Source organism: Solanum verrucosum, unplaced genomic scaffold, assembly GCF_900185275.1.
Source record: "Solanum verrucosum unplaced genomic scaffold, falcon-dt-bn FXZP01000161.1, whole genome shotgun sequence".
NCBI classification, from domain to species: Eukaryota; Viridiplantae; Streptophyta; class Magnoliopsida; order Solanales; family Solanaceae; genus Solanum; species Solanum verrucosum.
The window spans coordinates 1382535-1408294 of NW_026020127.1; the positions used below are offsets into that span (position 1 = coordinate 1382535).

Consider the following 25760-nt stretch of genomic DNA (forward strand, 5'->3'; position numbering starts at 1 on the left):
CAGATGCTTCATTATTTTACAAATAAAATATTAGATTGTTTGTGTCTAACATTTGAATAACTTGCAAAATCTTAGACCATGATCTATTTGATAAAAAAAATACTTAAACTATGGTCTAAAAGATTCCTAATCTATTTTCTTTTTGAAAAAAAGTTATTTACTAAATAGGTATCAAAAAAGAATAACAAGTGAAAATATATCAATATTATTATTCACTCCTCTCATCTCACGTATGCATCTCTATTTAAAATGTTGAGGTCCAAAAAAATTTGTGTGTAAAGTCACAATAAATATGGAATTAGTTTTTGATCATGACACAAGGGTTGCATGCAACAAATTACTAGATGAGCTCCAGTAGCGGACCCAAGATTATTATTAAGGGGTGTCAATAGTTATAGTATATGAGGCTAGTATGACTAGAACACACAACTTTAAAAAAACTTTCACAACACTTTAACCACTAGACTAAACATTTAACTTATGTCAAGAGGTGTCAATGCTTACATATATATTTACTAAACCAAAATTTGACCTCTATATATAATGTATTTTTCCGACGAAGGGATGTAGCTTGACACCCCTCAGGGCAAAGGTGGGTATGCCCCTGATGAGCCGATTACTTATATTTATCTTACGCGAACGTCCATCTAAAGTATAATGAAAGTCGCCAATCTAGGTCATGGGGTTTCCTGATTATCACATTTTAGATTGTAACAATATTTTCAAATCTATCTTTTCTTCTTTCTTTTTTTAACTATCACAATCGACAAAATATCATTACATAAATTAAACCGGATAATATAATATTCATCACTTTATATCCACAATATTCCCTCGTGCTTTTATTCTCCATGTTTGTAGAAGAAAGAGAAAGAATAGGAATTTCATCTTAATGAGGTATACCACTAACGTTAGCAAAGGAAATTTCATGACAAATTAAAGAGAGAAAAATCACGTGTCGACGGTCAATAGCATGCGGGGCGGGCCTTTAGTATTTACGATATAAAAAAAAATAAAAAGTCATTAAAATTGCAATAACTAATTATCTACTTGTGGCATCCACATTCTGCTGACGAGAACTAAACAAAATCAATTATATTTTAAATTCCTTACACTTTATTTTATGTAATGTTATTTGATTGGACACAATATGTGTTTGTTCTTAATAGATGAGGTGTTTTGTCTGGTTAATTAATTTTATCAACGAATTAAAAGAAGGGGAGGGTTCTCCATAGGCCCCTTTCTCGATCTGGCTTTCCCTTTAAGTGACAAGGAAGGTGAAATAAGCATATAGTATAAGAGTTGTTTCATCATTAATAAGCTTCCTCTTATTCATTTTATAAGGTGGTGTTGCAGATCAACAGTCCATCAAAAGGACATAAAAGTTCCTCCTCTCGTGACTCCTTGTATAGATATTCGAGGAAATAGCTCTCAACCTGCTAATTACAACTATGCAAAAGTATCCCCTTATAGTCAGCTTCTTAGAGGTAGTACGACTTTTAATGCCGCATAAGTTTAAGGCTATAACAAAGTTTGTTGATTTCCTTAAATATTATAAGCAACACATGTGCAATGTATTCAACGAGTTATAGTCTTGACCTACATGATCGGGTATACTTTTTGAAATTTCATCGTAATGGAACTAAATCATAGTAATTATTGATCTTCATTGAAATTTTTCTAGTAAATGTGAGTCGTCAATTAAGTCAGATTGATTACATGCCTTTTATACAAGCCGGCCACATGTTGCCCCAACCGAAAAGAAAAAATTATTTATATTGATTATAAATCATCTCGATCATTAGGATAAAATATAAAATTTAAAGATAAATTATATTTTTTAAAAATATATTACTATTATTTATAACAATTTTGTTTTAAAAAAACATAAATTAAACAAATAGAATCGAAACTTCCAATCTCAAAAAATGCCTTGGAAGTATCTAATAAAATTAGTGGCCCCCAATCTTTGCATTATTCTATCAACTTCAATTAAACAGAAAATGTGTGGACCAAAAAATTGCATAACTCAATTTTAATTAGCTGGAAATGATTCTGAGAATTATCAAGTTGGTACCAATTAAAAACACTTCTTTTTTCATTGGAAAAGTACCAATTAAAAACACTTTTAAGTAAAAATTCGAAAAATATTTTTAATAAAACACGTGCTAATAGATTTTTGTTATATTCACCGTCTGATCTACGTACCTGTTCTTAATTTCAAAATTTATATTTGCATTAAGAAATTTATTTAGTATGCATTATTTCTTTGTTTGGATTAATTTGTCTTAGTTATTATTGGAATAGTTCAAATGATATTTTCTTTAATCATATTTTTTTAAATACCGTCAAATATTTTGAATTATTATATGTTGTGACTTATTGTACGTTTTATATACTTTTAAAATATTGAATTTTACTTCTGAAAAAAATTGAAGATACCACGTCTAAATTTATACCAAATATTAGTTTATTTGACTCTCCTTCTCATAATCAAGACAAACAAATTAAAATAAAAGAGTACAAATTATTAATTTAAAACTAATCAATATGTAACCTTAAAAGGGATTAAAAGTCCAAAATCATAAACTTTAAATAATAATCATTAAAAATAGGGCAAATTACAGATATCACATATTTTTAAGGTAAAATTACAATTTATCCCTTAAAAATTTATAACTATAGAAATCCCTCAAACAGATACAATAATATAAGCGCTGATACATTAATCGTTAAGTAAGATACATTACATTTTATACATGATGCACTAATCTGATGTACATTTTATACATGATACACTAATTTGATGCGCGAGATACAATAATATAAGCATTGATACATTAATCTGATGCGCGAGATACACTAATCTGATTCGCGAAAATGAGGAATTTTGGAGATTTGTAAAACTTATAGGGGATAATGATAATAAGTAAACTAAAAGGTGAGATTTCTGTAATTTTTCCTTAAAAATATATATAATCGATCCGAACTCACTCGAACCAATACATAAATACGGTCACTCTAGTACATTTTCTTGAAAATTATAATTATCCCTTAATTATAGTATTATATTCCCTTTATCTTATGAAACTAATAAGTTTTAGCTAAGGAGACAAATGATCTTCTTAAAGTAAGATCCAAGGAGATCATAAGAATCTTATCCAATTTCTTGACTAAGGTGGCAAAATCAGTCCGTAAAATATGATTCGTTGAACTCGTTTAAACTTAAATGATTTATGATATGCTCATTTATTAGGTTAATTTTTCCAGTCTAACTCATTTCAGCTCATAAAATATTGAATTGATATGCAGTCCAAATAATTCATGAGAAATCTTGTTAAAATATTTGTTAAATATATATATTTTTTCATTTGAAATGTTATATACATAGAGTCATGATAATAAAGGAATAAAATAGTTTATTATGAAGTACCAAAATATAACAAAGAACAAATAAGGAAATTAAAACTTAATAAGAATTGAAGAAATTTGTTATGATATATTTTTAGTTCATTTAATCCCAAGTTACTTTTGAATGGGTTAATAACTCGCTAATTTATATATTAGTTCAAATTCAGCTTAATCCGATCATTTGATACTAGCTACTATACATGATACATTACGTATCTTATATATATATGTGTGTTTGGCTAATTATATTATATTATATTACCACCTTACAATATTCTTGCAATCTCACTATTATGTTGATCAACAAAATCTATCTCCAAGAAAAAATTCCAACCTAAAACACTATATAGATATAAAGTTTTAGCAGTGAAAAGTAGCTTCAACTATCTCTCTCTCTTTTTTCTTTGAATTTATATGTAAGCATAGTAGCATAGTAGATTTGGTAGAATAATTATCGAATTTTATTGACATCTTTGAAGAGACTTCCATGCAAAGAAAGTTCTTTTTTTCTAGATACCCATTAAAAACAAAACAACATAAGTTTACAATTTTAAATTATATACACTGTCAGTATAAAAAAATTATTTGTCCCGAAAATATATGATTTGTAATTTTGAAAATAAGACATAATTACTTGTTACAACATGTGAATGTGACCTGATGGTGTAAAACACGTAATTAGTGACATGTGGCATGATGGCATAAAAATGTGATTAGTTACATAGAGTACTAGTAAGACAAATAATAAAGATTCATTGATTTCAACAATCTTATGAGTCACAATCTCTTGAGCTCTATATAAATAGACATTGACATGTCCAAAATTAATAATCAACATGGATAGTAGTTCTTCTTCATCTTCTTCTAAAGGAAAAAAAGTCATGCAATTAGAGAAAGAAAATGGCAAGGATAGTAATGATTTGATCAAATATCGAGGCGTTCGGAAGCGTACGTGGGGGAAATTTGCAGCGGAGATACGTGACCCAACGAGACAAGGCGCTCGCCAATGGCTCGGGACGTTTGATACGGCCGAGGACGCGGCGAGGGCCTATGACAAGGCAGCATTTAACCTAAGGGGACATCTTGCTACTTTGAATTTCCCAAATGAGTATTATTCTAAGCTTAATGATCCACATTATTATAATTATCGTACTTCATTAAATGTTAATACACCAAGTAGAAGTTTAGAGAGGGGAATTTCATCAATTGGTCATCAAGACAAAGATATCATTGAGTTTGAGTATCTTGATGACAGTGTGCTAGAGGAACTTCTTGGAGCAGAAGACCCAAAAAAGATGATAAGAAAGTGAGGTTTATATGTTTTGTAATTTTAAAATTTTAAGTTATCATCGTGTCGAGATGAACCTTTATTATTGGAGGAAAGGAATAACGATGAATTCCTATATAGAGTATCTAGGAAAAAACCTTCGAGTTTCCCCTCATCTTTGTTTTCTTCTTATTCATCATCGTTGTCGTTTTTAATTTCCTTTTATAAACATATTTGGTATTAAGAACTTATTTTGTATAATGTTTGCCTTAAGAGTACGAATTTAAAGGGAATAATTAACATGGTCAACAAAGAGTTGATATAAACAAACCTCTACTAGTTTGAGACTGAATAGAAATACTACTTGTTTTTTTGTTATATTTGTTATATTCAATACATAATTCAATTGAAAAAGACTCGTGTGGACTATACTCCCTAGTAGAAATTTCGATCTTTATTCATAAGGCTTAGTGATGGAGGGATTACAAACATCTTATTATATTTTTTTGATGGACGTATCTATCTTTAATTTCTTCTTTTGTTCATACCTTATGTGTTCTTCAATCCCCAAATTTTATTTTATGGAAAAAAATAATCTTGTGATATAAATGGAGTGTTTGACCTATTGGATGCAAATATTATATTGCATTTCCAATTTGAAAAAGCTTTGGGGAATTGAATTACATATTCCACTAAGAATATTTGACTTATATTAGAATATTTATCTAGAATGAAGGAATGGTCAAATATTTGACTTAGAATATTTAGGATTTGGTTTTTGATATATGATAGAAGATGAATAAAACTCGATTTTTGCATCGACAAAGAACATAGCAAAATGTGAACTATATCAAGTCTTTTAATGTAAACTGTGTTGGAATCTGTTAGGTCGAGGGCACATCTGCCTCGACGTTACACAGCGGCGTTGCAAGGGGAAAAAAGGCCAAAAATTAAAGAAAGGTAATAAGATGGATAAAAAGGAATTAAAAGAAACTAGAAAATAATGAGTATGATCCTGGTACATAACAACTTTAATATGCCACATTTTATGTGAGACTATATGATCATTTAATTGTGGATCAGATTAAAATGTATGTTTGTGGAAAATTACAATAAAATCTTCACTGAAAATTACAACAAAGATTAATGACTATGATATATGTTTGTGGATAATCACCAATTATGTTTTGTGTGAGATTTTTTATGAGAATTTGTTGCTGTGCAACATGGAACAAGTTTGAGGAGCTGATGTTCAGAAAAAATAGGAGTACTATTACGAGTTTGGAAGAATTCAGATATAGTTAATTTAGCTTGGACTTTGTATTTGTATTATAAAATTTATTTAATCATGTAATGGTGAATCGTAACTAAGACGGATTATGGATTTGATGACAAATTTAGAACAAATAAACTTTAATTAATATCATTATGGACATCATCTTGGACGTTATTGCTTGTGTAGTTCTAGTCCTGCTTAAGAGTATTAAAGAAATGGATGAAAGGGGAATAAGGATATTAAGAAAAGGGATTTCCCAAGGATCTAAAATCGCAATCTCTTTTGGGGGTTAAATACCTCCGATTTCTACCGTAGGTGCCAAAGAAGAACGAGAAGAAGCCAGAAAAAGAGCAAATTGAGTCATGTCAAGGTTATCCATGTATTGTATTAGCGAGAGGCGGAACCCTTCTTTCTTAATCAGACGATTTCTCTCCTATCATGTATGATTGATTTGTTCATCTCTTTCTTTATCAGTTATGTGCGATTGAATTTATGTCATTTGTAACAGGCTACCTCAATAACAACAATAAAAATCTCATTGGGCCAATAGTGTAGTGGTAACTACTTCTTTATTTTTAATTAAAAGGTCTTAAATTTAAACTCAAGACATAAAGTTATCTTTATTGGAGAGAGGTTTATCACAATATAAAAAAAACTCGACACAAATTCAGATTAAGTCGGATTTGAATACCACCTACATCAAGAAAAATCTATGTTTTTAGTGAAATTAAAGAAGCTTAGGTTATGTATAAAAAAATAATGGTAAATATTCTAGAGGACTAGGCAAGAATAAAGTACTAATATAATTAAGGTGAATTTAAAAAAGGCGGAATGACCTGGGAGATTCCTGTATTTGGCTCCGTTTGTCAGTTGGACCCTCCTACTAATCACTTTGCCAACCAAACCCTTAAACTCACCAGAACACAATATTTTAAACCCTTCTGATCATTGACCGAGCTTAAGTGACATTAATATTGGTTAGTTGAAAATATGCTTGATTACACACGCTTGAAAGCGAGTTAAAACAATATTTTACTTTTAAAAAAATCAATTTAACAAAATTAAAAAATAAGATTCATCTTCTTCAACCCTCCTTCACCCACACCCACCCTTTCTTCTTCTCCACCAGCCCTCACTCCTCTACCTCTCACCACAACCCTCAACTTTCTTCTTTCTCCAGCCCATTCTTCTTTCTCCATCCCCACATTCACTCTTCTCCGCCTCTTATTCTTCTTCTTTTTTTATACAAATCAGTAGCCTCAACTTCTTCTAAAATTTTCGTTTTTTAGGTTTGAAAAATATTAGTATCATTCTTTTAATAGATGGTTCAATGAGGAGATGTGGATAATGTGAAGGATGATTGTGACTATTGAAAATTTTAAAACTCCATTAATAAGCTTGAAAAAGCTTGAAAAAATAATAAATGGGTCTTGTGAATTTATAAAATTAATTAAAATTTTTGATTGGGGTTCATTGAGTTTGTGTTGGTGAACTTGTAGTTGAATTTACAAGTTAAATCAAGAAGAATTTGATCTAATGGGTATGAATCCAGTGCTCAATTTGTGACCAAATATGAAGAAGATGACTATTTGAAAAGTTTAAGAAATTAAATTAAAAAATTGATCTATTTGATTTTTTTTATATTTTTTTAGCACTTAATTTCGCATGTGGCACTAAAAAATGATGTGAAATTTTATGTGTAATCGCGTCCATTACACGCACACTGACCGGAGGAGAAAAGGGCTTAACATGTTGTATTCTGATGAGTTTAAGGGTCTAGTTGGCAAAATAATGAGTATGAACTTGTAGTTGAATTTACAAGTTAAATCAATAGTGTAGTAGTAACTACTTCTTTATTTTTAATTAAAAGGTCTTAAATTTAAACTCAGGACATAAAGTTATCTTTATTGGAGAGAGGTTTATCACAATATAAAAAAAATTCTACACAAATTCAGATTAAGTCGGATTTGAATACCACCTACATCAAGAAAAATCTATATTTTTAGTGAAATTAAAGAAGCTTAGGTTATGTATAAAAAAATAATGGTAAATATTCTAGAGGACTAGGCAAGAATAAAGTACTAATATAATTAAGGTAAATTTCAAAAAGACGGAATGACCTGGGAGATTCCTGTACTTAGCTTTGTTTGTCAGTTGGACTATCCTACTAATCATTTTGCCAACCAAACCCTTAAACTCACCAGAACACAATATTTTAAACCCTTCTGATCATTGACCGAGCTTAAGTGACATTAATATTGGTGAGTTGAAAATATGCGTGATTACACGCGCTTGAAAGTGAGTTAAAACAATAATTTACTTTTAAAAAAATCAATTTAACAAAATTAAAAAATAAGATTCATCTTCTTCAACCCTCCTTCACCCACACCCACCCTTTCTTCTTTTCCACCAGACCTCTCTCCTCTACCCCTCACCACAACCCTCAACTTTCTTCTTTCTCCAGCCCATTCTTCTTTCTCCATCCCCACATTCATTCTTCTCCGCCTCTTATTCTTTTTTTTTTTATATACAAATCAATAGCCTCAACTTCTTCTAAAATTTTCGTTTTTTAGGTTTGAAAAATATTAGTATCATTCTTTTATTAGATGGTTTCAACGAGGAGATGTGGATAATGTGAAGGATGATTGTGACTATTGAAAATTTTAAAACTCCATTAATAAGCTTGAAAAAGCTTTAAAAAATAATAAATGGGTCTTGTGAATTTGTAAAATTAATTAAAATTTTTGATTGGGGTTCATTGAGTTTGTGTTGGTGAACTTGTAGTTGAATTTACAAGTTAAATCAAGAAGAATTTGATCTAATGGGTATGAATCCAGTGCTCAATTTGTGACCAAATATGAAGAAGATGACTATTTGAAAAGTTTAAGAAATTAAATTAAAAAATTGATCTATTTGATTTTTTAATATTTTTTTAGCACTTAATTTCGCATGTGGCACTAAAAAATGATGTGAAATTTTATGTGTAATCGCGACCATTACACGCACACTGACCGGAGGAGAAAAGGGCTTAAAATGTTGTATTCTAATGAGTTTAAGGGTCTAATTGGCAAAATGATGAGTATGAAGGTTCAACTGACAAACGGAGCCAAGTACAAGGTCTTTCAGGTCATTCCGCCTTTAAAAAAAGATGTTTCAATTCAATGGTAATTTGACAAAAATATGAAGAAAAAGCTTCCAAATTAAAGTGATTAGGACATTACCTTTTTATTTTTTTAACAATAATGCAGCAATTTGCTAAAAAAATTATTCGCATATAAATGATTTTTTGGACTAAAAACAAAAGAATATAAATGATTGTGTCTTCTTTTAAGATCAGGTGCATAATATATATTATAGATATATATTATTCTAATTTATGTTTAGAGGAATTTACCAATTTTGATAAATGTGCAGTAAAATTTTTGAATTAAAGTTCATGTGTATTAATAAGATGAGCAATTAATCATGATTAAATGTTAAAAAAAACATATGTACAAATATATATCATGTATATATTGGATTAGTGTAAACATTTAGTGACGGTAAAGTTATTTTACCCTTTGCATACACTAATATATCATTAAACTATAGTTAATATACCTTCTCAACTTAATTTATGACTTAATCATGATAAATTAGTATGATTTAATGGATATACCAAAGTTTGAATTTTCAAACAATCAAAACATTAGGGGCCAAAATGTAAAACACCAAAGTTTGAATCCTAAAATTGATTAGTTACACACTGGGCCAATGAGCAGGATGAATCAACCGCTATTATTAGAAGCCCAATGGGCCAGCCAGATGATTATAATTGGCCAATCACCCAAAATAAAGAGAAAGGGTGATTTGCAAGAATGACCACTTTACATCATAATGAGTGGTCTTGAACTTTTAGCTACACTTAACGTAATCTTAAAAATTAAACCTATGTGGTCCATTGGGTATAAATTAGTGATGACAGTTCTGGCAAATTTAAAGAAAGCTCATTCACGCAATTCCCCTGTCCATCGATTGATTACGCGAGTACGCATCCAGTCAATACATAGTCTCGTACGTATTTTAAATTAAAAGATTCCCGTGAGATGTGTGTCTTCACGTTTGAGCCTATTTCTTCTTTTATTGCCAAGCACGCGTGTAAGTCATTTTTGGTAATGAGTCATGGTGGAGAGACTCTAACTCAAAAGATCGATGTGTAGCCAAAGGTTTAATCACGGGGTATAAAAATAAAATGCTACACCTGGGAGTTAAACCTGAAGTATGAAATAACATTTTTATTTACTTAATTATATCTTGAATAATACTTAGATACCAAATGATAAGGACAGTAACACAAAGTGGAAGCATATAGCAAAGAATTAATGGTGCCAAGAAACATGTATAAAATCAACTTTATTAATTAGAAAGCTACATAAACATTGTTTTCCCATAGCAAATGAAGTTACAAATCTCATACAATTGGTATGAACATACACTCAATAGCTAATCATTAGCATTAATATTGGCCAAAATTTAATAGGTAATTAGCACACATTAATTAATTGCATATATATTCATAAAATGCACCACCATTGTGAAGAGTGGTCCCATCCAACTCTACTATATATAGGCTATGAAGAGGTAAGATTTTATGTCCCCCACTTCATGCAAAAAGGCGGTATTTATTGAAATAAAAACCCCATTCTAAGGTTTATTAGTATATATTAGGAGATATACTTAGCTTTATAATGATATAAAGGATGTTAACGATCTTCATTTTCTCTTATTTGCATGTTGATCGCAATTAAGAAGTTCTTCAAGCACATTATCATCAAGATATTCAAGTTCAAGAACTTGTCCTGTTCCTTGTTGATCATTTCTTGCATGAACATTACTTGAAGAGGACGATGCCATTGATTGAGAATTGTTGTAAAAGTGAGAAGAGGTCCTAGGTAAGTTATACTCCTCAGGAAAATTAAGAATCGCCAAATGCCCTCTCATGTCATAAGCCGCCTTGTCATAAGCTCGAGCAGCTTCTTCAGCAGACCCAAATGTCCCTAGCCAAAGACGAACCCCTCCTTGTCTATTAATATCGCGAATTTCGGCTGCATATTTCCCCCATTGCCTCTTTCGAACACCTCTATATTTCACTTCATCCATGTTGTTGTTGTTATTTTGTTTTACATGCAAAATATGGTACTACAAGGTGGCTAATTTATAAAGGAAGGGATTTATTGTTTGGCATAATAAAGAATGGTTGAGAATGATTTGAATGGAATATCTTGAGGGGCCAAATTTATTAGTTTAGCCAAAAAAAGAACCTTCTATGAGGACCAAAAAGTTAATTATAATGCAGTGTATCCAATTGGTCAAATGATGGCTATAAGACTCATACTTTTCCTCCACCTGTTTTTTTATTAATCTGCATGTGACAACGGTAAAACGAATTTTTACATTTTTATCGATAGAAAACTTAAAGTGATTTGATAATAATGTTTTTTATATTATCAAATTATTTTTATTAATAGAAATTTTAAGGTTATCTAATAATAACGGTGGAGTCAAAATTATTCATTAAAAGAGTTTAAATATGAAAAATTTGAAGAAAGTTCAATATTGACAATAATTTTACTCAGGTATAAATTGTCTCATAGTTGATAGGTCAATAATGTATGAAGTAATTGTTTTTAAAAATTGTTTTAACATTTGAAAAGGTGATTATTTCTTATATTTATTATACCCAACATATTATATATATTTATTTAATATCTATTTATACATATTTAGTAAAGAAAAAACAATGAAGTGTTGTCTTGTGACACCACCTGGGACTTGGTGTATTTGTCAAAATGATGTTGTAGAAAATATTTACACCGTCAAATTATTTAACTAACTCTCTCTTAATTTTGTTCTACTATGTGTGACACATTTTTTTTTTAAGTATTTCGAATAAAATGACCATCTTTCTATATTTAAAGCTTACTAATTAATCTTAAACTTCTCATTTCATTCTTTCACAACACAACAAGTTACAAAAAAAAAATATTACTATATTCAATCAAACAAAGTTCACATTAAATGAAGTGAATGGGGTAATTAAAGCTCAAACGAATTGGTTTGACATTGTTTAATTAACTAATATTTGATGCAAAATTAAGGTTAATTGTACATTGTATTATGGTGAGGTCATATGCTTATGCACTCACCTCTTACGTATAGTGTAAATTTACTTCTTTTTTTTAAATTAAAAAAAAAAAAAACATTAGCCTTTTTCCCCCTACAAAAAGTAAAAATAATTTTAAGTGTTATTAGGTATATATTCATTTTTAGGTATATACAGTAAAATAATGAACTCAAATATGGAAAGGTTCATTAATTAGAAGCATTTAATTTTTTTAGTGGGATTTTTTAAAGGAACGTGCATGGAATAGGATAGATTAATTAATATAAATTGTACATTAATTAATGATCAAATATTAATTAAGATTAGATTCGTTTCTATATAAGTGGAGTAGGGTGAAATAATTAATTTATAAAACTATAATGCATTTTAATATTAATTAATAAAAGGCCTTTTCACTATACAAGGAATCCAATATGTTTTATTCTTTCTCTTTACATTGAACAATTTAGTTAAGCTTGTTCCAGTGTATTAGCATAATTTATTAATTTGCTTAACTAGCTAGTAGCATATTGATGGACGGTGCGGAGCAAGATTATAAGTTATGATTTACGTGAATTTAATAATTTTTGTTCGGACCTGATAAATATAATAAGAAATTAATTTGTTGAATATCTATAAATATATAACTATGAATCAAATTATTATTATTATTTATTAATTTGAGATGGTTGTAAAAAATTAAAAACGTCTAAATTATCTAAATACATTGTATAGATGATACGCACAAAAAATTTATCATTCTCACAATTTTCATCTAGAATTTAAATTATACACATTAATAATCTATTAAGAACGGAGCTAGAAGTCGAGTTACGAATTCGACATATTCTCATTGAGAAGATTGAGGAATAAGTGCACCTTTACAATTATTGCTTAGAGCTAATGACATGATTTGTTTCGTCATATCAAGCATTTTAGAACAATTTGACTTTTTTCCCTTTTTTTTTTATCCTACTAATATATAAAACTCCAAAATATAGGAACAAAGCATAGGTAAAGCCAAAATTTAATTTTTTTGTGTTTTAAATTCTAAAATAGTAAAGTAATGTGTTAGTTTGTATATATTTAGTGCTTGTCTTTATACAAATATAAATTTGAACTAAAATTATAAATTTGACCAAACGTATATGTAACTTTCTTATTTTACCCTTAAAGAAGGGTCGAAGGACGCCGATGATACGGAATGATAGAAGGTGAAAGAAGTTTATAACACTCCAATCTACTTTCAAATAATTTGAAGTAAAGATATAGACATATCTTTTGATGTTTGAAATAATTTCACCAAGTGGATGAATGCAAGTGGTCAAATGGGCAGATTAAAATGGATTGAAACAAAATAAATAAGTTCCGTATAACCCACCCAATAATTGCTTGAGCCTAAATGAACGAGTTAACACACCCAATCTTTTGTTGTTCTTTTATAATTTTAATTATTAAATTAGACTTATTACAAAATCTATTTATGATGACTATATCAAACAAAATCAAACTCAAGAAGAAAAAAAAAACACTTTTTTATATGTTTTCTTGTGCGGTTTAAATTGAGAAAATTGAATAAATGAAATATTTAAATGTTTTTATTACTACTTTTAGTTTTTTTAAAAAAAGAAAAATTCCATAGTGGGCCGATTTGGGTCTCCGACCGATCCTTGAGAGGCCTTAAATCGATCCCTTAGTGGGCTAGCTAGCCCAGCGGGCCAAACCCTTAGGACAACCCCTTAAATCCGGCCCTCTAATCTTTTAGCGAGCTTAAGTCAGTTTAATATTGGAAAAACGACATAAATGGACCATAAAACTCAAAATAATTGCATGTTTATATAAAAATTCAAAGTAATTCAAGAAATATCTATTCTCTCAAAAAAAAAGAAAGTACAGTTCATACCCCCATTAAGGCTGATAATTTCCGTCAACTGATACTAAATCAATATTCATATACTGTATTGGTATCATTAAGATTTCTTGTTAAAAAATTACTCATTAGTCAATGATACTATAAGAGCATATGTATATTGTTGTGATATCATTAAAGTTTCTTGTTCAGAAATTACTCATAAGTCAATGATACTATAAGAATATATGTATATTGTTGTGATATCATTAAGGTTTTTTGTTCAGAAACTACTCATTATCAATAATACTATAAGAGTGTGTATATATATATCTAATTTAGTATCAATTAAGCAAATTTATTAGTCTTAATGATACCAATACAATATATGATATTGACTTAGTATCAGTTAAGCAAAATTAGTTTGGAGGTATATATTGTAATTATTTAGTGAGATATGAATGAAAAGGATATATGTTTGTAATTATTTTATTTTTATGGAGTATTTCCTTAATTTCCTAATCGATCCGAGATCGATTAGAAGCTTAACCGACCCACTTGACAACCTTGCTAAAGAAGTAAACCCAAAGGATTAGTTGGTCCAGAATCAAAGTTTCAGCATCTCCAATGGGCTTTTGTGTGGGCTTTTCTGCTTATACATTGATCCATTCAACATTCTGTGGCTCGTTTTATAAGCCCAACATAAAATTCGGAATGTGAGACTTTTTTCCATTTTCCATTTTGGGGTTCGTTTCTTATATCGGAGCTCGATTAATTTAAGATCCATTTGGAGGAAGCACTTTCTATCAAGATTTTTTTCATATGTAGAGTTTGAAATTGGGACATCTAGTTAGTAACAACATTTGCTACACTACATCCTTTGATGATGTTTCAATATGAGATTTACATTTACCATTTCCTACAAAATTTGTTTTGAGTTTTTCCAAAAACGAAAATTAAATTATAATTCTACTATATCCAATTTTTCGAACTCTTTTCACTTGAAAATTAACTTGTAGCTATAATGTCACTTGAAGATTCCTTCCAAGTTCCAACTTAGTATACAAAACTATTTTAATCTTCTCATGGATACACAACTACCTACACAGTTTAGTTCTTGAAGCTGCTTTTAATAAGCCAATAACTAGTCCAGATCTAAGGATTTGTACTGATTAAGGACAGCTGTAGTACAAATAATTATGAATATAAACTTATTGTTATGAAGCTAAGTAATAGCTTATAAGTAATGGTATGGTAACAAGTTTTCTTATTTTCTGTTATTATCAACTGATCATTGGAATTATGTATATAGTGAACGATTACACTTTGCATAAGGTTGAATGATTTTTTGCTTTGCTGGCCAACTTGGGTTTATTGTGGTACTAAATTGACAAAGAAGTTCTCAAAACAACCTTGATTTTGTACTACAACGACAATATAATAATGACTTATCATTATTCTAATTTTAATTATGGAAAAATTAAATACAATATGGAGTACAAAAATATTTTAATATTTTCACACCGTTGGGCCTTGCTTGCACGGGCTTATACCATCTAGTTTCATTACATTCATCACCAAATGTGAATATAGGACTAAAAGAAAATTACTGTTCACATTTGATTACACAATTCGAACAAGTACCTATTATTATTATTATTTTTCCCCTTTTAAAAAAAATAGAAATGCCAACAAAATCAACTATTATTATTTAAAGAAAAAGTCGTTGCTTTTGGCTTTATACTGTTCTAATCATGTGGATTATAGATCTAGTGTTAATAAAATATTGAAAAGTTTATAAGTTCCATAGCAATTCAAAGGGTTCTACCAATATGGGTTCTGGTGCACTGGTAGGAGTGTTTTACCCTTAATCAGAGATCTCGGGTTTGCGCCCTGAGTATAGAGAAATTCTTCTTGGGAGCGCCACCCCCGAATGGGCCCTGCAGAGCACAATCCGGATTTAGTCGGAGCTCCAATGTGGGCTCCGGACACCGGGTGGGAAACCAAAAAAAATAAATTCAAAGGGTTCTTCCTTCCTATTATAGATTTGACTGTATAACTATTACTCTCGCTGTCTAAATTTATATGACTTACTTTTCTTTTTAGTCAGTCCCAAAAAAGAAGAACACCTTTTCTATATTAAGTAACAATTCAACTTTAAAATGTTCATTTTATTCTTAATGAAATTATTTATAGCCATACAAATTTTTATCATTCATTTTAGATTACAAGTCTTAAAAGTCTTCCTTTCTATTTTGAACTCTGTGCGGAGTCAAATTACCTCACATAAATGGAACGGAGGGAGTAATAAAGTGTGTGAAATCATAGATGATTAGAATTGTAGAAAATAAAAATAATTAGTGAGTTTTTATCATTTGTTATGTATTGTTGGATAGAATTAATTAATAGCTTAGTTGGTGGAAAATACATATATTTGTACCTAATTTGTTGGTCATCATAGAATAAAACAAGTGAGGACTTTTGATGATAACTTTAACGTGCAGTTATAATTCTTTTGGTCACCAAATTAATTTGACATTACAATCAATGAATTAAATTTAGGTAAACCAAAAAAAAATAATGATGGAATAACACAACTATAAACTCGGATTGTTTAATTTAATTTTTTAAGAAAAAATAATGGAATAAGATAATTACAAAGTCGAGTTGTTTAACTATTATATACAATCGTTGAACTTTAATTATTTACTATAACAACAACAAAAAAATATTAGTAATTTCACTATTATAATGAGTAAAATTCAATTACTATAATAACAAACCAAGACTTATGGACCACAAAACTATAATGTTACGAGTTACGATTTTGAATGAGATATATTTTTTTAGAATGTGGTGCAATAATGAGATTACTCTTTCCTTAATTAGAAGTCTCATTATTCTTTCCTTAATCAAGTCTCGATTTCGAGATCGAATTGGAAAAAAAAAAAACAGATATAAATATTTTTAAAATATAACCTTGCCAACTAAAATATTCCTCATTGGAGGACAAGACAGAAGTCAACAACTAAGTAGCTATATGTTCACACTTCCCTCTGCTTCACACCTTAATAAAATTCCAAAAACTTATATATATATATATATATATATATATATAATATAAGCTCATTAATTCATTCGATTTATTTCCTCTTATATATACTACTTCTAATTTGTTTTATCAAATATCCACCAAAATTTTCTTCATTTTTATCCCTTTTTTCTCATAGGATTTTGGTCCTTTGAGATCCAAAAACATAATATCCAGCCTAGTGCAATGCATACCATACATTAAACTACCAATCGCGTTAGCATATTCTAATAGACTAACGTATCTTCCCGAGTTCATCAACCAATATGGATCCGCCACGTAATGTGCATTCATCATCCCATTATGGTTTTCCAATCATGGCCATAGCCATTATAGGCATATTAGCCATTGGTTTCTTGTTAGTCACTTACTACATTTTTGTCATGAAATGCTGCTTGAATTGGCAAAGGATTGAACTTTCAAGGCAATTTTCATCCTCGATAAGACGACATACTGAAAACCCTTTAACTATTCACTCACCTGAAAATCAAGGACTGAACGAATCAATTATTCGTTCAATCCCCCTTTTTAGGTACAAGAAAAGTGAATGGATTAACAATGCAAGTACTACATGTGAATGTGTTGTTTGTTTGAGTGAATTTCAAGAAGATGAAAATCTCAAAGTCATTCCAAATTGTCACCATTTTTTTCACATTGATTGTATTGACATTTGGCTACAAAATAACACAAATTGTCCACTTTGCAGAAATAGCCTCTTATCACACATTACAAGAAAGTTCCCTTTAGATCAAATCATCATTCCTCAAGATCAAGATCCTCAAATAAGTAATAATTTCATAGAAGAAGATTATGTTGTGATAGAAATAATTGGAATTCAAGAAAGATTAAATTCAAGGGAATTATCAACAGGGCATTTATCAACTAGCCATTGTGCTAACAAAATTGAACCAAAAGTCACAAGAAAGAAAGTCAAAAAATTGAGTCATGAATGCATTGACATAAGAAACAAGGATGAACAATTTATAATTCAACCAATTAGGAGATCGTTTTCTATGGATTCATCGTCGGATCGACGAATTTATCGTACCAATTGAGGAGATTATGCAGCAACAGAGGCAAGTGAGTCATGTTAAAAGATCATGTTTTTCATTTGGACATGGAAGAGGATCAAAAAATGTTGTTTTACCAGTTGACTTAGAGCCATAGTATGGAAATTTTATTTTTGGAGTTTAGTTGTGTTTGTTGGTACAAATGTAAAAAGTATTCTTGGGATTTGTTTTAGAAATTGTGGGAAGATAGTTGTGGATATAGAGAAAGACTGAGCTAAAGGGACAACTTTACATGTAAAAAAAAAATGGTCCGGTGCACAAACCATCTGGTGTTAGCAGTGTACAGAGAAGGGTCACACCTCAAGGGATGTGATGTAGACAGTCTATCCTAATGCAAGCATTAGTGACTGCTTTAACGGCTCAAACACATGACATTTAGGTCATATAGAGACAATTGCATTGTTGCTCAAAGGCTCCCATCAAAAGGACAATTTTAAATATTTCAGCCCAATCCTTCTGTTATTAAGTACGGATGGTACATTTTTTGATGTATAGAAGAGAATGATCTTTTAAGGATTTTCTTTAATATTCTCTTATAAAAACGATTATACAATTAAATAACATGTTATTTGTAACAGACTGCAAAACCAAATTTCCTATCTGATACTTGAAAATTATTGGTCCGACTAATTCAGATTAGAACCGCATGTTCTGTTCTATGAATTTTTGTCTTTATTTTTATTGTTTTGTTTTTTTAGTATCCTTGGGATTAGCATCTGATGTGAATTTCAGCATCATATCGTCTTCATGATGTAATTCTTTTTTTGTTGTGCAGCATTTTTCTTCATCCTTTCTCTCTGATTTTGGATCTTCTTTTCCCCACAAGAGCAAGTAAAGACCAACAATGACAATTATTGCTCCTATGATGCTGAAAATAGAAAAAAAAAATGGTTAATTATTTAGAACATAAAGAATTCATTGTTTTCTACTTCCTCCATATAAATTTATTTGACATAGTTTGAGTGTCATGATAATGATATGAGTTAAGCTTAAATAAACTTGCGAGGATTTATATAACTGACCACAACTCATTTGGAACTAAAGCGTAGTTTGGTGTTATAGTTTAACTTGTCATAGAGCTTAAGAAAGAAATAAAAGACATTTGAAATTTGTCTCTTAAATATGTCATAACATTTGTGTCATTGTGTGAATATAAATAAACAGTGTCAAACAAAGTGAAACAGAGGAGTATGTCTTTAGTGCATGAAGCTTCCACAATTAAAAAAAATTAACTATAAGATCAATCCAGCCAAGTTGAGATCGGCAATAGTAATCTTAATTGATCATGTCGCTTCATTTAAGCTCATTTTTCAGTTCTGACTAATTATACAAAATAGAAAGTAGCATGTAAAAATGCGTTTTTTTACCTGCCCATATATAGCTTTTCCCCAAACACAAAGTATGCTAGAAGTGCCACTAATATAGTTGATAGTGGATTGAACATAGTCACAAAAACAGGTCCCTTTTGCTCTGTGCACCACAATTGAATATAGCCCACCAAACCAGAAATAACTATACCCTGTTATAAATCCCAAAAAAAAAAAGTTGTTAAAGGTTGTCACAATCAAATAAAATTTCACTAGAGAGTTATATTACTCGAATTCTTTAAAAATGTTGTCATATTTGTATCAAATCCTCCGAAACGTGTGTTATTTTTAGAGATTCGTTACACATCCATAAGCATTTTTGATAAGTCCGAGCAACATAACTACGAGTGATAATTGGACCCTTCTTACCCCATATATTGTAGACCAAAAATCAATGTTGAAACCAATAGTCCAAGCAGCTCTTTTATGTTGTACTATGACTGTGTAGAAAGCTGATTGTGCTGCTCCAACAAAACTCACCCATGTTGTCAATGACAATTGTGCTGGATATCTTTTTAATGTGTAAGCCTGTAAAATTTGAAGGATGCGTAGACAGATTCAGAATTTGAACTTTATGGATTTTGAATACTATGATAACCATTTCAAATGCTAGTAAATACTTCGACGATTGGCCGAGGGGACTTCTATGTACAAATAATCCAGTTAACACAAACTATATTTAGTAAATTACATAACACAAACATACGATATAGAACAAACCTACTTGGTTCAGCTGAACCCGTAAGTTGTCTTCTAGCTCCAAGAATGTGAGTCTGTCACGACCCAAAACTGGACATAGCCTAACTCTTGTCGAGCCAACCCTTTATAACCTCAACACAATCAAGAAACATAGACAAGAACTCCACTTTGGAGTTGAGCAATTTTCTGATAGTGACAAAAAAGCTTACTTACTTTATAAAAATTTGACTGAAATCACATTATTATTATATATTAACTTAAGGTCATTCTATAAGAAAACATAAACTTCAAATTGTAAATTCGTCTCTAGTAATGAATCTGTCACAACTAGACTATCATAATAGACACCTAATGGCCTCAGCCTAATCCTTGACCCCTAACAAAAATCAAGAAACATAAAATTTAACACATAGAACAATTTATATAGTGCAAAACTAGTCTAAATATAGACAAGATTTTTGTAAAAATGACCTGCATGATGTACCATATGGCCCATGTAATGCAACTAGCAACAGTTAAAATTGAGCCCTTGACCCAATCTTCCTTGACAACATTGTTTCCTTGATGAATATATATAATAGGATGCCATAAATTCTTCAAAATTGCTCCTTTGTACAATGTCATAATCATAACTCCAGCCAAAGAAACAAGTGTTCCTATGATTTTTGCTATTCCTCTAGGGTCTCCAACATTAACAATTTCCAACCTACAATATTAGAAAACTTTTAAAATTAGAGTTTAAGCTCTCACTACTTCACAAGAATCTTATTTTGGTTCTTGTGATATATGACTTAATTTGTTTAATGTTTATAAATAAGCTAGTATCCCATAATTAAAATGTCACTATAATAAAAACACCTTTTAGTGGCAATAAATATACACATTAACAAAGAGTGTTAAAGCCTTTACCGGTATCAGTTAATTGCCAATGGATCCAATATCGCTAAAGGCTTTAGGAACATATACAAAGAGTGTTAATTGTCACTTAGAAAGTACATATTTAGTGACAATTAAGCTATTGTTGTTAATTAAATGTCGCTAAAGATCATTTTTGATGTAATGTATGCTCTTAGTCTATGTGTAGGAAATATGTTTTGTTTGAACTATATTACTGTCAAATATAAACAAAATATATATATATATATATATATAAACTTAACATAACATATGAGTAATTTTGTGATTGATTAGTTAATAATTATAATAAATTCGTAAATGTCCATAATCAAAGGATCAAATGTTTAATTAGCTATATATCACATGGATTAAAATTAAAATTATTTAATACTAGTAACTAAGGGATAAAAATGCTATTAAATCATTTGATTAATAAATTAATTACCTGAGGATTACTGCCAATACAAAGGTGAGTGCAGCAATAGTGTTGAGCATAGAAGCTATAAATGTTGGAGATGTGAAAGTGAAGCTCACAAAGTACATGTTTAATGTTAAACTCACTCTGTAATAAATTAAGGACAAAAAAAAAGTTAGTATTATTTTGCCTCAAATAATGAAATAGTTATATATTTCAAAAGGATAATTAGTGATGTCTAACTGAGTTTAATTACCCCATAAGAGAAAGCACAAAGAACTCCAATAGCAAAGCCATAGTTAACTTTGGTCTCTTTTTTCTGCATTAAGAAACAAAAACATTTAAAAGAGAATTTAAAAAATTATTAAGGAAAAAAACTTTTAAATAATTGATGTGTGCACTTTTAATTCCTCTGAGTTGTCATTTCCACAAAGTTAATGAATTTTTCAAGTGCTAAATCATTTAACGGTCGATTTAAGGATAATCTAGTTCAAAAATAGTTTAAATATCACATACTCTCTCTGTCCCTAATTACTTGTCTAGTTTGTTTTTTTTATTTGTCCTTTAATTTTTTACTTATCTATTTTGACAAATCAAGAAAGAACAATTTTTTTTTAACATATTATACCTTGAAAAAGGTAGAACTTATTGAAAATCTTAAATTTTTAATTCATCCACTTCATAATTAATAGGGGTAAAATAGTAAACTCACTATGTCAATCATTATTTTCTTAATAGGTATGTCAATTTAAAAGTGAACAAGTAATTGAAATAGAGCGAATATTTGCTATATTACAGGATCAGAAATATATATTCCAAGTAATTGAAGGTTAAATGTACTTAGCCAACTATTTCAAGGACAAAGAAAAAGAACTTATCAATAACTGAAGGATCAAAATTGCAATTATCCCTTTCATCCCATATATTTTAGTTTGACAACAATGAAGTTTAAGAATGTAAAGAATATTTTTTAAATCGTATTTGATCATAAGGTAAATATGTTTTTTTGACATAACAAAGCTCATCAGTAATGTAAAAAGCCCTAAAAGAATATTAAGACATAAATTAGGCATACCTTTTCATTTTTACCCTTATTAATTATTATCAAATTTATGATTAAAATAACTAAACATTAATTACACTAATTCCAATAACTAATGAAGGGTAAAATTGGAAGAACATTCTAAAAGTAGACTTGAAAATTGAACAATTAAGTTAATTTGAAAAATGAAATATGTTTCAAAAATTCAATTAATTTGAAATGGAGGGAGTAACATAAATAGCTAACATCTTTAATTTATAGGCAAATAATACGTAGCGTAACTTAAAATCTAATTGATAGTTAGGTAAAAATGGTGAGTAACTCAAATAACAATTCTCTAATGATCTAAAAATGTCTTCTCATTATCAGCATATATAAAATTAAAATCCTAAACTTATATCGACTGTTAATTATATGATATGTACCTCTCGAGAAAATACGCGAACGGTAACATAACTAGACCTCCCACAATGTTTCGACAAGTTACGTAGACATGAGGGTTCATCCCATGGCTGAATGAAGCTTCAGTAATGAAATAAAGAAAAGTGTAGCAAATTTGTACTAAAATCATAAGAAGATGAGGTTTGAACTTCTCCAAAGCCATAAATCTTTGCAAAAATGGCCCTTTCTTTTATAAAATGACCACAATTTACTACTAGCTAATATAGACAATTAATGTGGAATTAAGAATGGGGTTCGATTCCTTCAAATTTTTAAGAGATAGGATCTTGTTCTTGATCAAACATATTCTTGTGGTGAAAATAATTTTATACTTTTCCCACACAAAGATAGAATATGTTTCTTGTTTGTTATAAAGAAGAAAAAAATAAACTTAAGAGTGAAGATTTAAATAATGGACACAACTATTCTTGAATATTAATTTATGACAAATGGAATATACACACATTTTGACCTTCTTTCTTATTGGTAATATTAGCATTATCCTTATAGTTTCTTCTTCTTCAATTTTGATTATTATCTGTGTTTTTATTTTATATTTCGATTATTGTATTATTTCGTTGTCATACTCGTTACTGATCTTTCTTTTGTTTGTTGCGTAATTCTCTTCATTTCGCATTATTTTGTTGTTATTATTGCTTTTATATTTATATTTCCTTTTTCGATTAAGGATTTATTGAAAACAGTCGTTCTATTTTTATTAAATAAAAGTAAGATCTGTGTACACTTTACCTTTCTCAAAATCCATAGAGATGCGTGTAATCCAATATCACCATAACATTAAGAATTTTTTAAAGAAGAGAAATAGCACTAAGTGGATTAGTACATTTTCAGGCTCCACTAAAATAAATTAAAATAGATATGATGATGGAACCACATAAAAACTCTTTTGCATATATTATATAGTATAGAAAAGCATTAAAATAATTATGGAATCAATGATTAATAGTTAGAAAAAGAAGGGGTAAACAAAAGCTTTTATAATTGTATAAACTTTTGAATTCCCTTGAAGTAAGTACTCCAATGTCTATGTTTTGTGGGTATCTTAGAACAAATATTTATTTCGTATTATATGATCATTTATTAAATCATGATAAAACTAATTAATTTTTTCATTTTACTCCTACAATTAATATAGCCCTTGAAAGTTTAAATAAATTTTGAAGATTTAAAATTTCTTTTTTCAAGCTGATTAATATGAACGTAGGGCAAAAGAGTAAAGTTGATTAATCTATTAATAATTTCTTAATTATCGTATAAAATTAAAAATGTCCATCTAATATGAAAATGGAGGGAGTATAGTTTAAATCTCAAATGAAGCATTTCGGTTTTTTCCCTCTAATCTCTTAATTTGTCAGAATTTAGACTTTTTTATCAATCGGTTATTCCTATTCTTTCATATCTCTTTTTACAATTTAGGTCTAGATTATACAAAACAAATTGGCATAATATATAAATATGTCATTTAACTTGGTCTTATTTCATATTTATATCTTTCAATTTTGGGTGTGCACAAATACGCACTTAAACTTGCATAAAGATGAACAAGTGGATACATGAGTCCTACGTGGCATAATAAATATAGGACATCACATATGAAAAAATTACCATGTAGGACATATGTGTCTATTCGCTTAATTTTATACAAATTTAAGTGTCTATTTGTGCATACTCAAAATTGGGGGTATAAATGTGAGTTGAGGTCAAGTTAAAGGGCATATTTATGTATTATATCAAACAAATTTAAAGTTTTTTTAGTGAAACTCTAAAAGCTTCTTATACTGTTTTTCCAATTTCAAAATTTTTATTTCAAGGTTGAAGTTGAAATAAGAAGTCAATTTGATAAAGAAACAACTATTTGAAATAATCTCCAAATATTATTTTGAAATTTTTGAACTAAAATCTATGGCTGAACGGGGACTAATATTATTGTACAAAATAAAAATAAAAAGTACTAAAAATTCTCTATATTTCTTGCCGGTATATAAAGGTGAAGTTTTCACCATTCTAAATTTTTTAAAATACATACTACTATCTATAATAAATATATACTACGAAGAAATGTAAATTTATCATGTTTCATTTAAATTTTAAATCTGTCTCTCTTCACCTTACACTCACAATCTTACTTCCTCTAACATTAGTGCACCACAATTTTATTTGTACAAACAAATAAAATTCACTAGAAAACTATGTTACTCAGACTTTATTCAATAAATATTATCGTATTTGTATTGAATGTTCCAAAAAATGTACTATCATTTTAAAAATTTGACATTTATTGAGCGACATTTTTTATGAATCCGAACAACATAATTAGAGAAATTAATTGGAGAACCTTCTTACCCCATACAGTATTGACCAAAAATCAACGTTGAAACCAATAATTCAAGCAGCTCTTTTGTGTTGTACTGTGATTGTTTAGAAAGTTGATTGTGCTACTCCAATATAACTAATTCATGTTGTCAGTGACAAGTGTGCTGGATATCTTTTGTATCCATTACTAAAAAGACGTTACATATATGTGGACTAAAATTAAGTAGACTTTAATAATTGATGGTTAATTAGATGTGTTATACATCACGAGGATTAAAATTCAGACTTTATTAGTAGTAACTAATTAATTAAAAGTGCTACTAATCCTTTAATTAAATTATTTACCCGAGGATTACTGCCAATACAAAGGTTCGTGCAGCAATAGTGCTCATATATTGGATTTTGGATTTTTAAGAGATAGGATTTTTTTTTATGAGCTATCCTTGGGTTCATATATTG

The 25760-nt window shown here is 29.3% G+C and overlaps 4 protein-coding genes across 4 annotated transcripts; 2 read left to right on the plus strand and 2 right to left on the minus strand.

The window, feature by feature from the left end:
• Positions 1-4247: 4247 nt before the first annotated feature.
• On the plus strand, positions 4248-4721 carry LOC125825930 (ethylene-responsive transcription factor ERF098-like). Its single transcript, XM_049505216.1, has one exon. The coding sequence runs from the start codon at positions 4248-4250 to the stop codon at positions 4719-4721; it is 474 nt and encodes a 157-aa protein (XP_049361173.1).
• A 5985-nt stretch (positions 4722-10706) lies between these two features.
• LOC125826023 (ethylene-responsive transcription factor ERF096-like) lies at positions 10707-11093 on the minus strand. The gene has a single exon (XM_049505320.1). It carries the CDS (start codon positions 11091-11093, stop codon positions 10707-10709), a length of 387 nt encoding a protein of 128 aa, XP_049361277.1.
• A 6209-nt stretch (positions 11094-17302) lies between these two features.
• On the plus strand, positions 17303-18171 carry LOC125825931 (RING-H2 finger protein ATL16-like). Its single transcript, XM_049505217.1, has one exon. It carries the CDS (start codon positions 17303-17305, stop codon positions 18089-18091), a length of 789 nt encoding a protein of 262 aa, XP_049361174.1. The 3' UTR covers positions 18092-18171.
• A 593-nt stretch (positions 18172-18764) lies between these two features.
• LOC125826021 (WAT1-related protein At2g39510-like) lies at positions 18765-23357 on the minus strand. The gene is made up of 7 exons (XM_049505318.1): positions 22952-23357; positions 21741-21803; positions 21515-21631; positions 20644-20878; positions 19843-20001; positions 19474-19625; positions 18765-18974 (listed from the first exon to the last, which is right to left on the minus strand). Exons 1-7 carry the CDS (start codon positions 23128-23130, stop codon positions 18785-18787), a joined length of 1095 nt encoding a protein of 364 aa, XP_049361275.1. The 5' UTR covers positions 23131-23357; the 3' UTR covers positions 18765-18784.
• Between the last annotated feature and the right edge of the window lie 2403 nt (positions 23358-25760).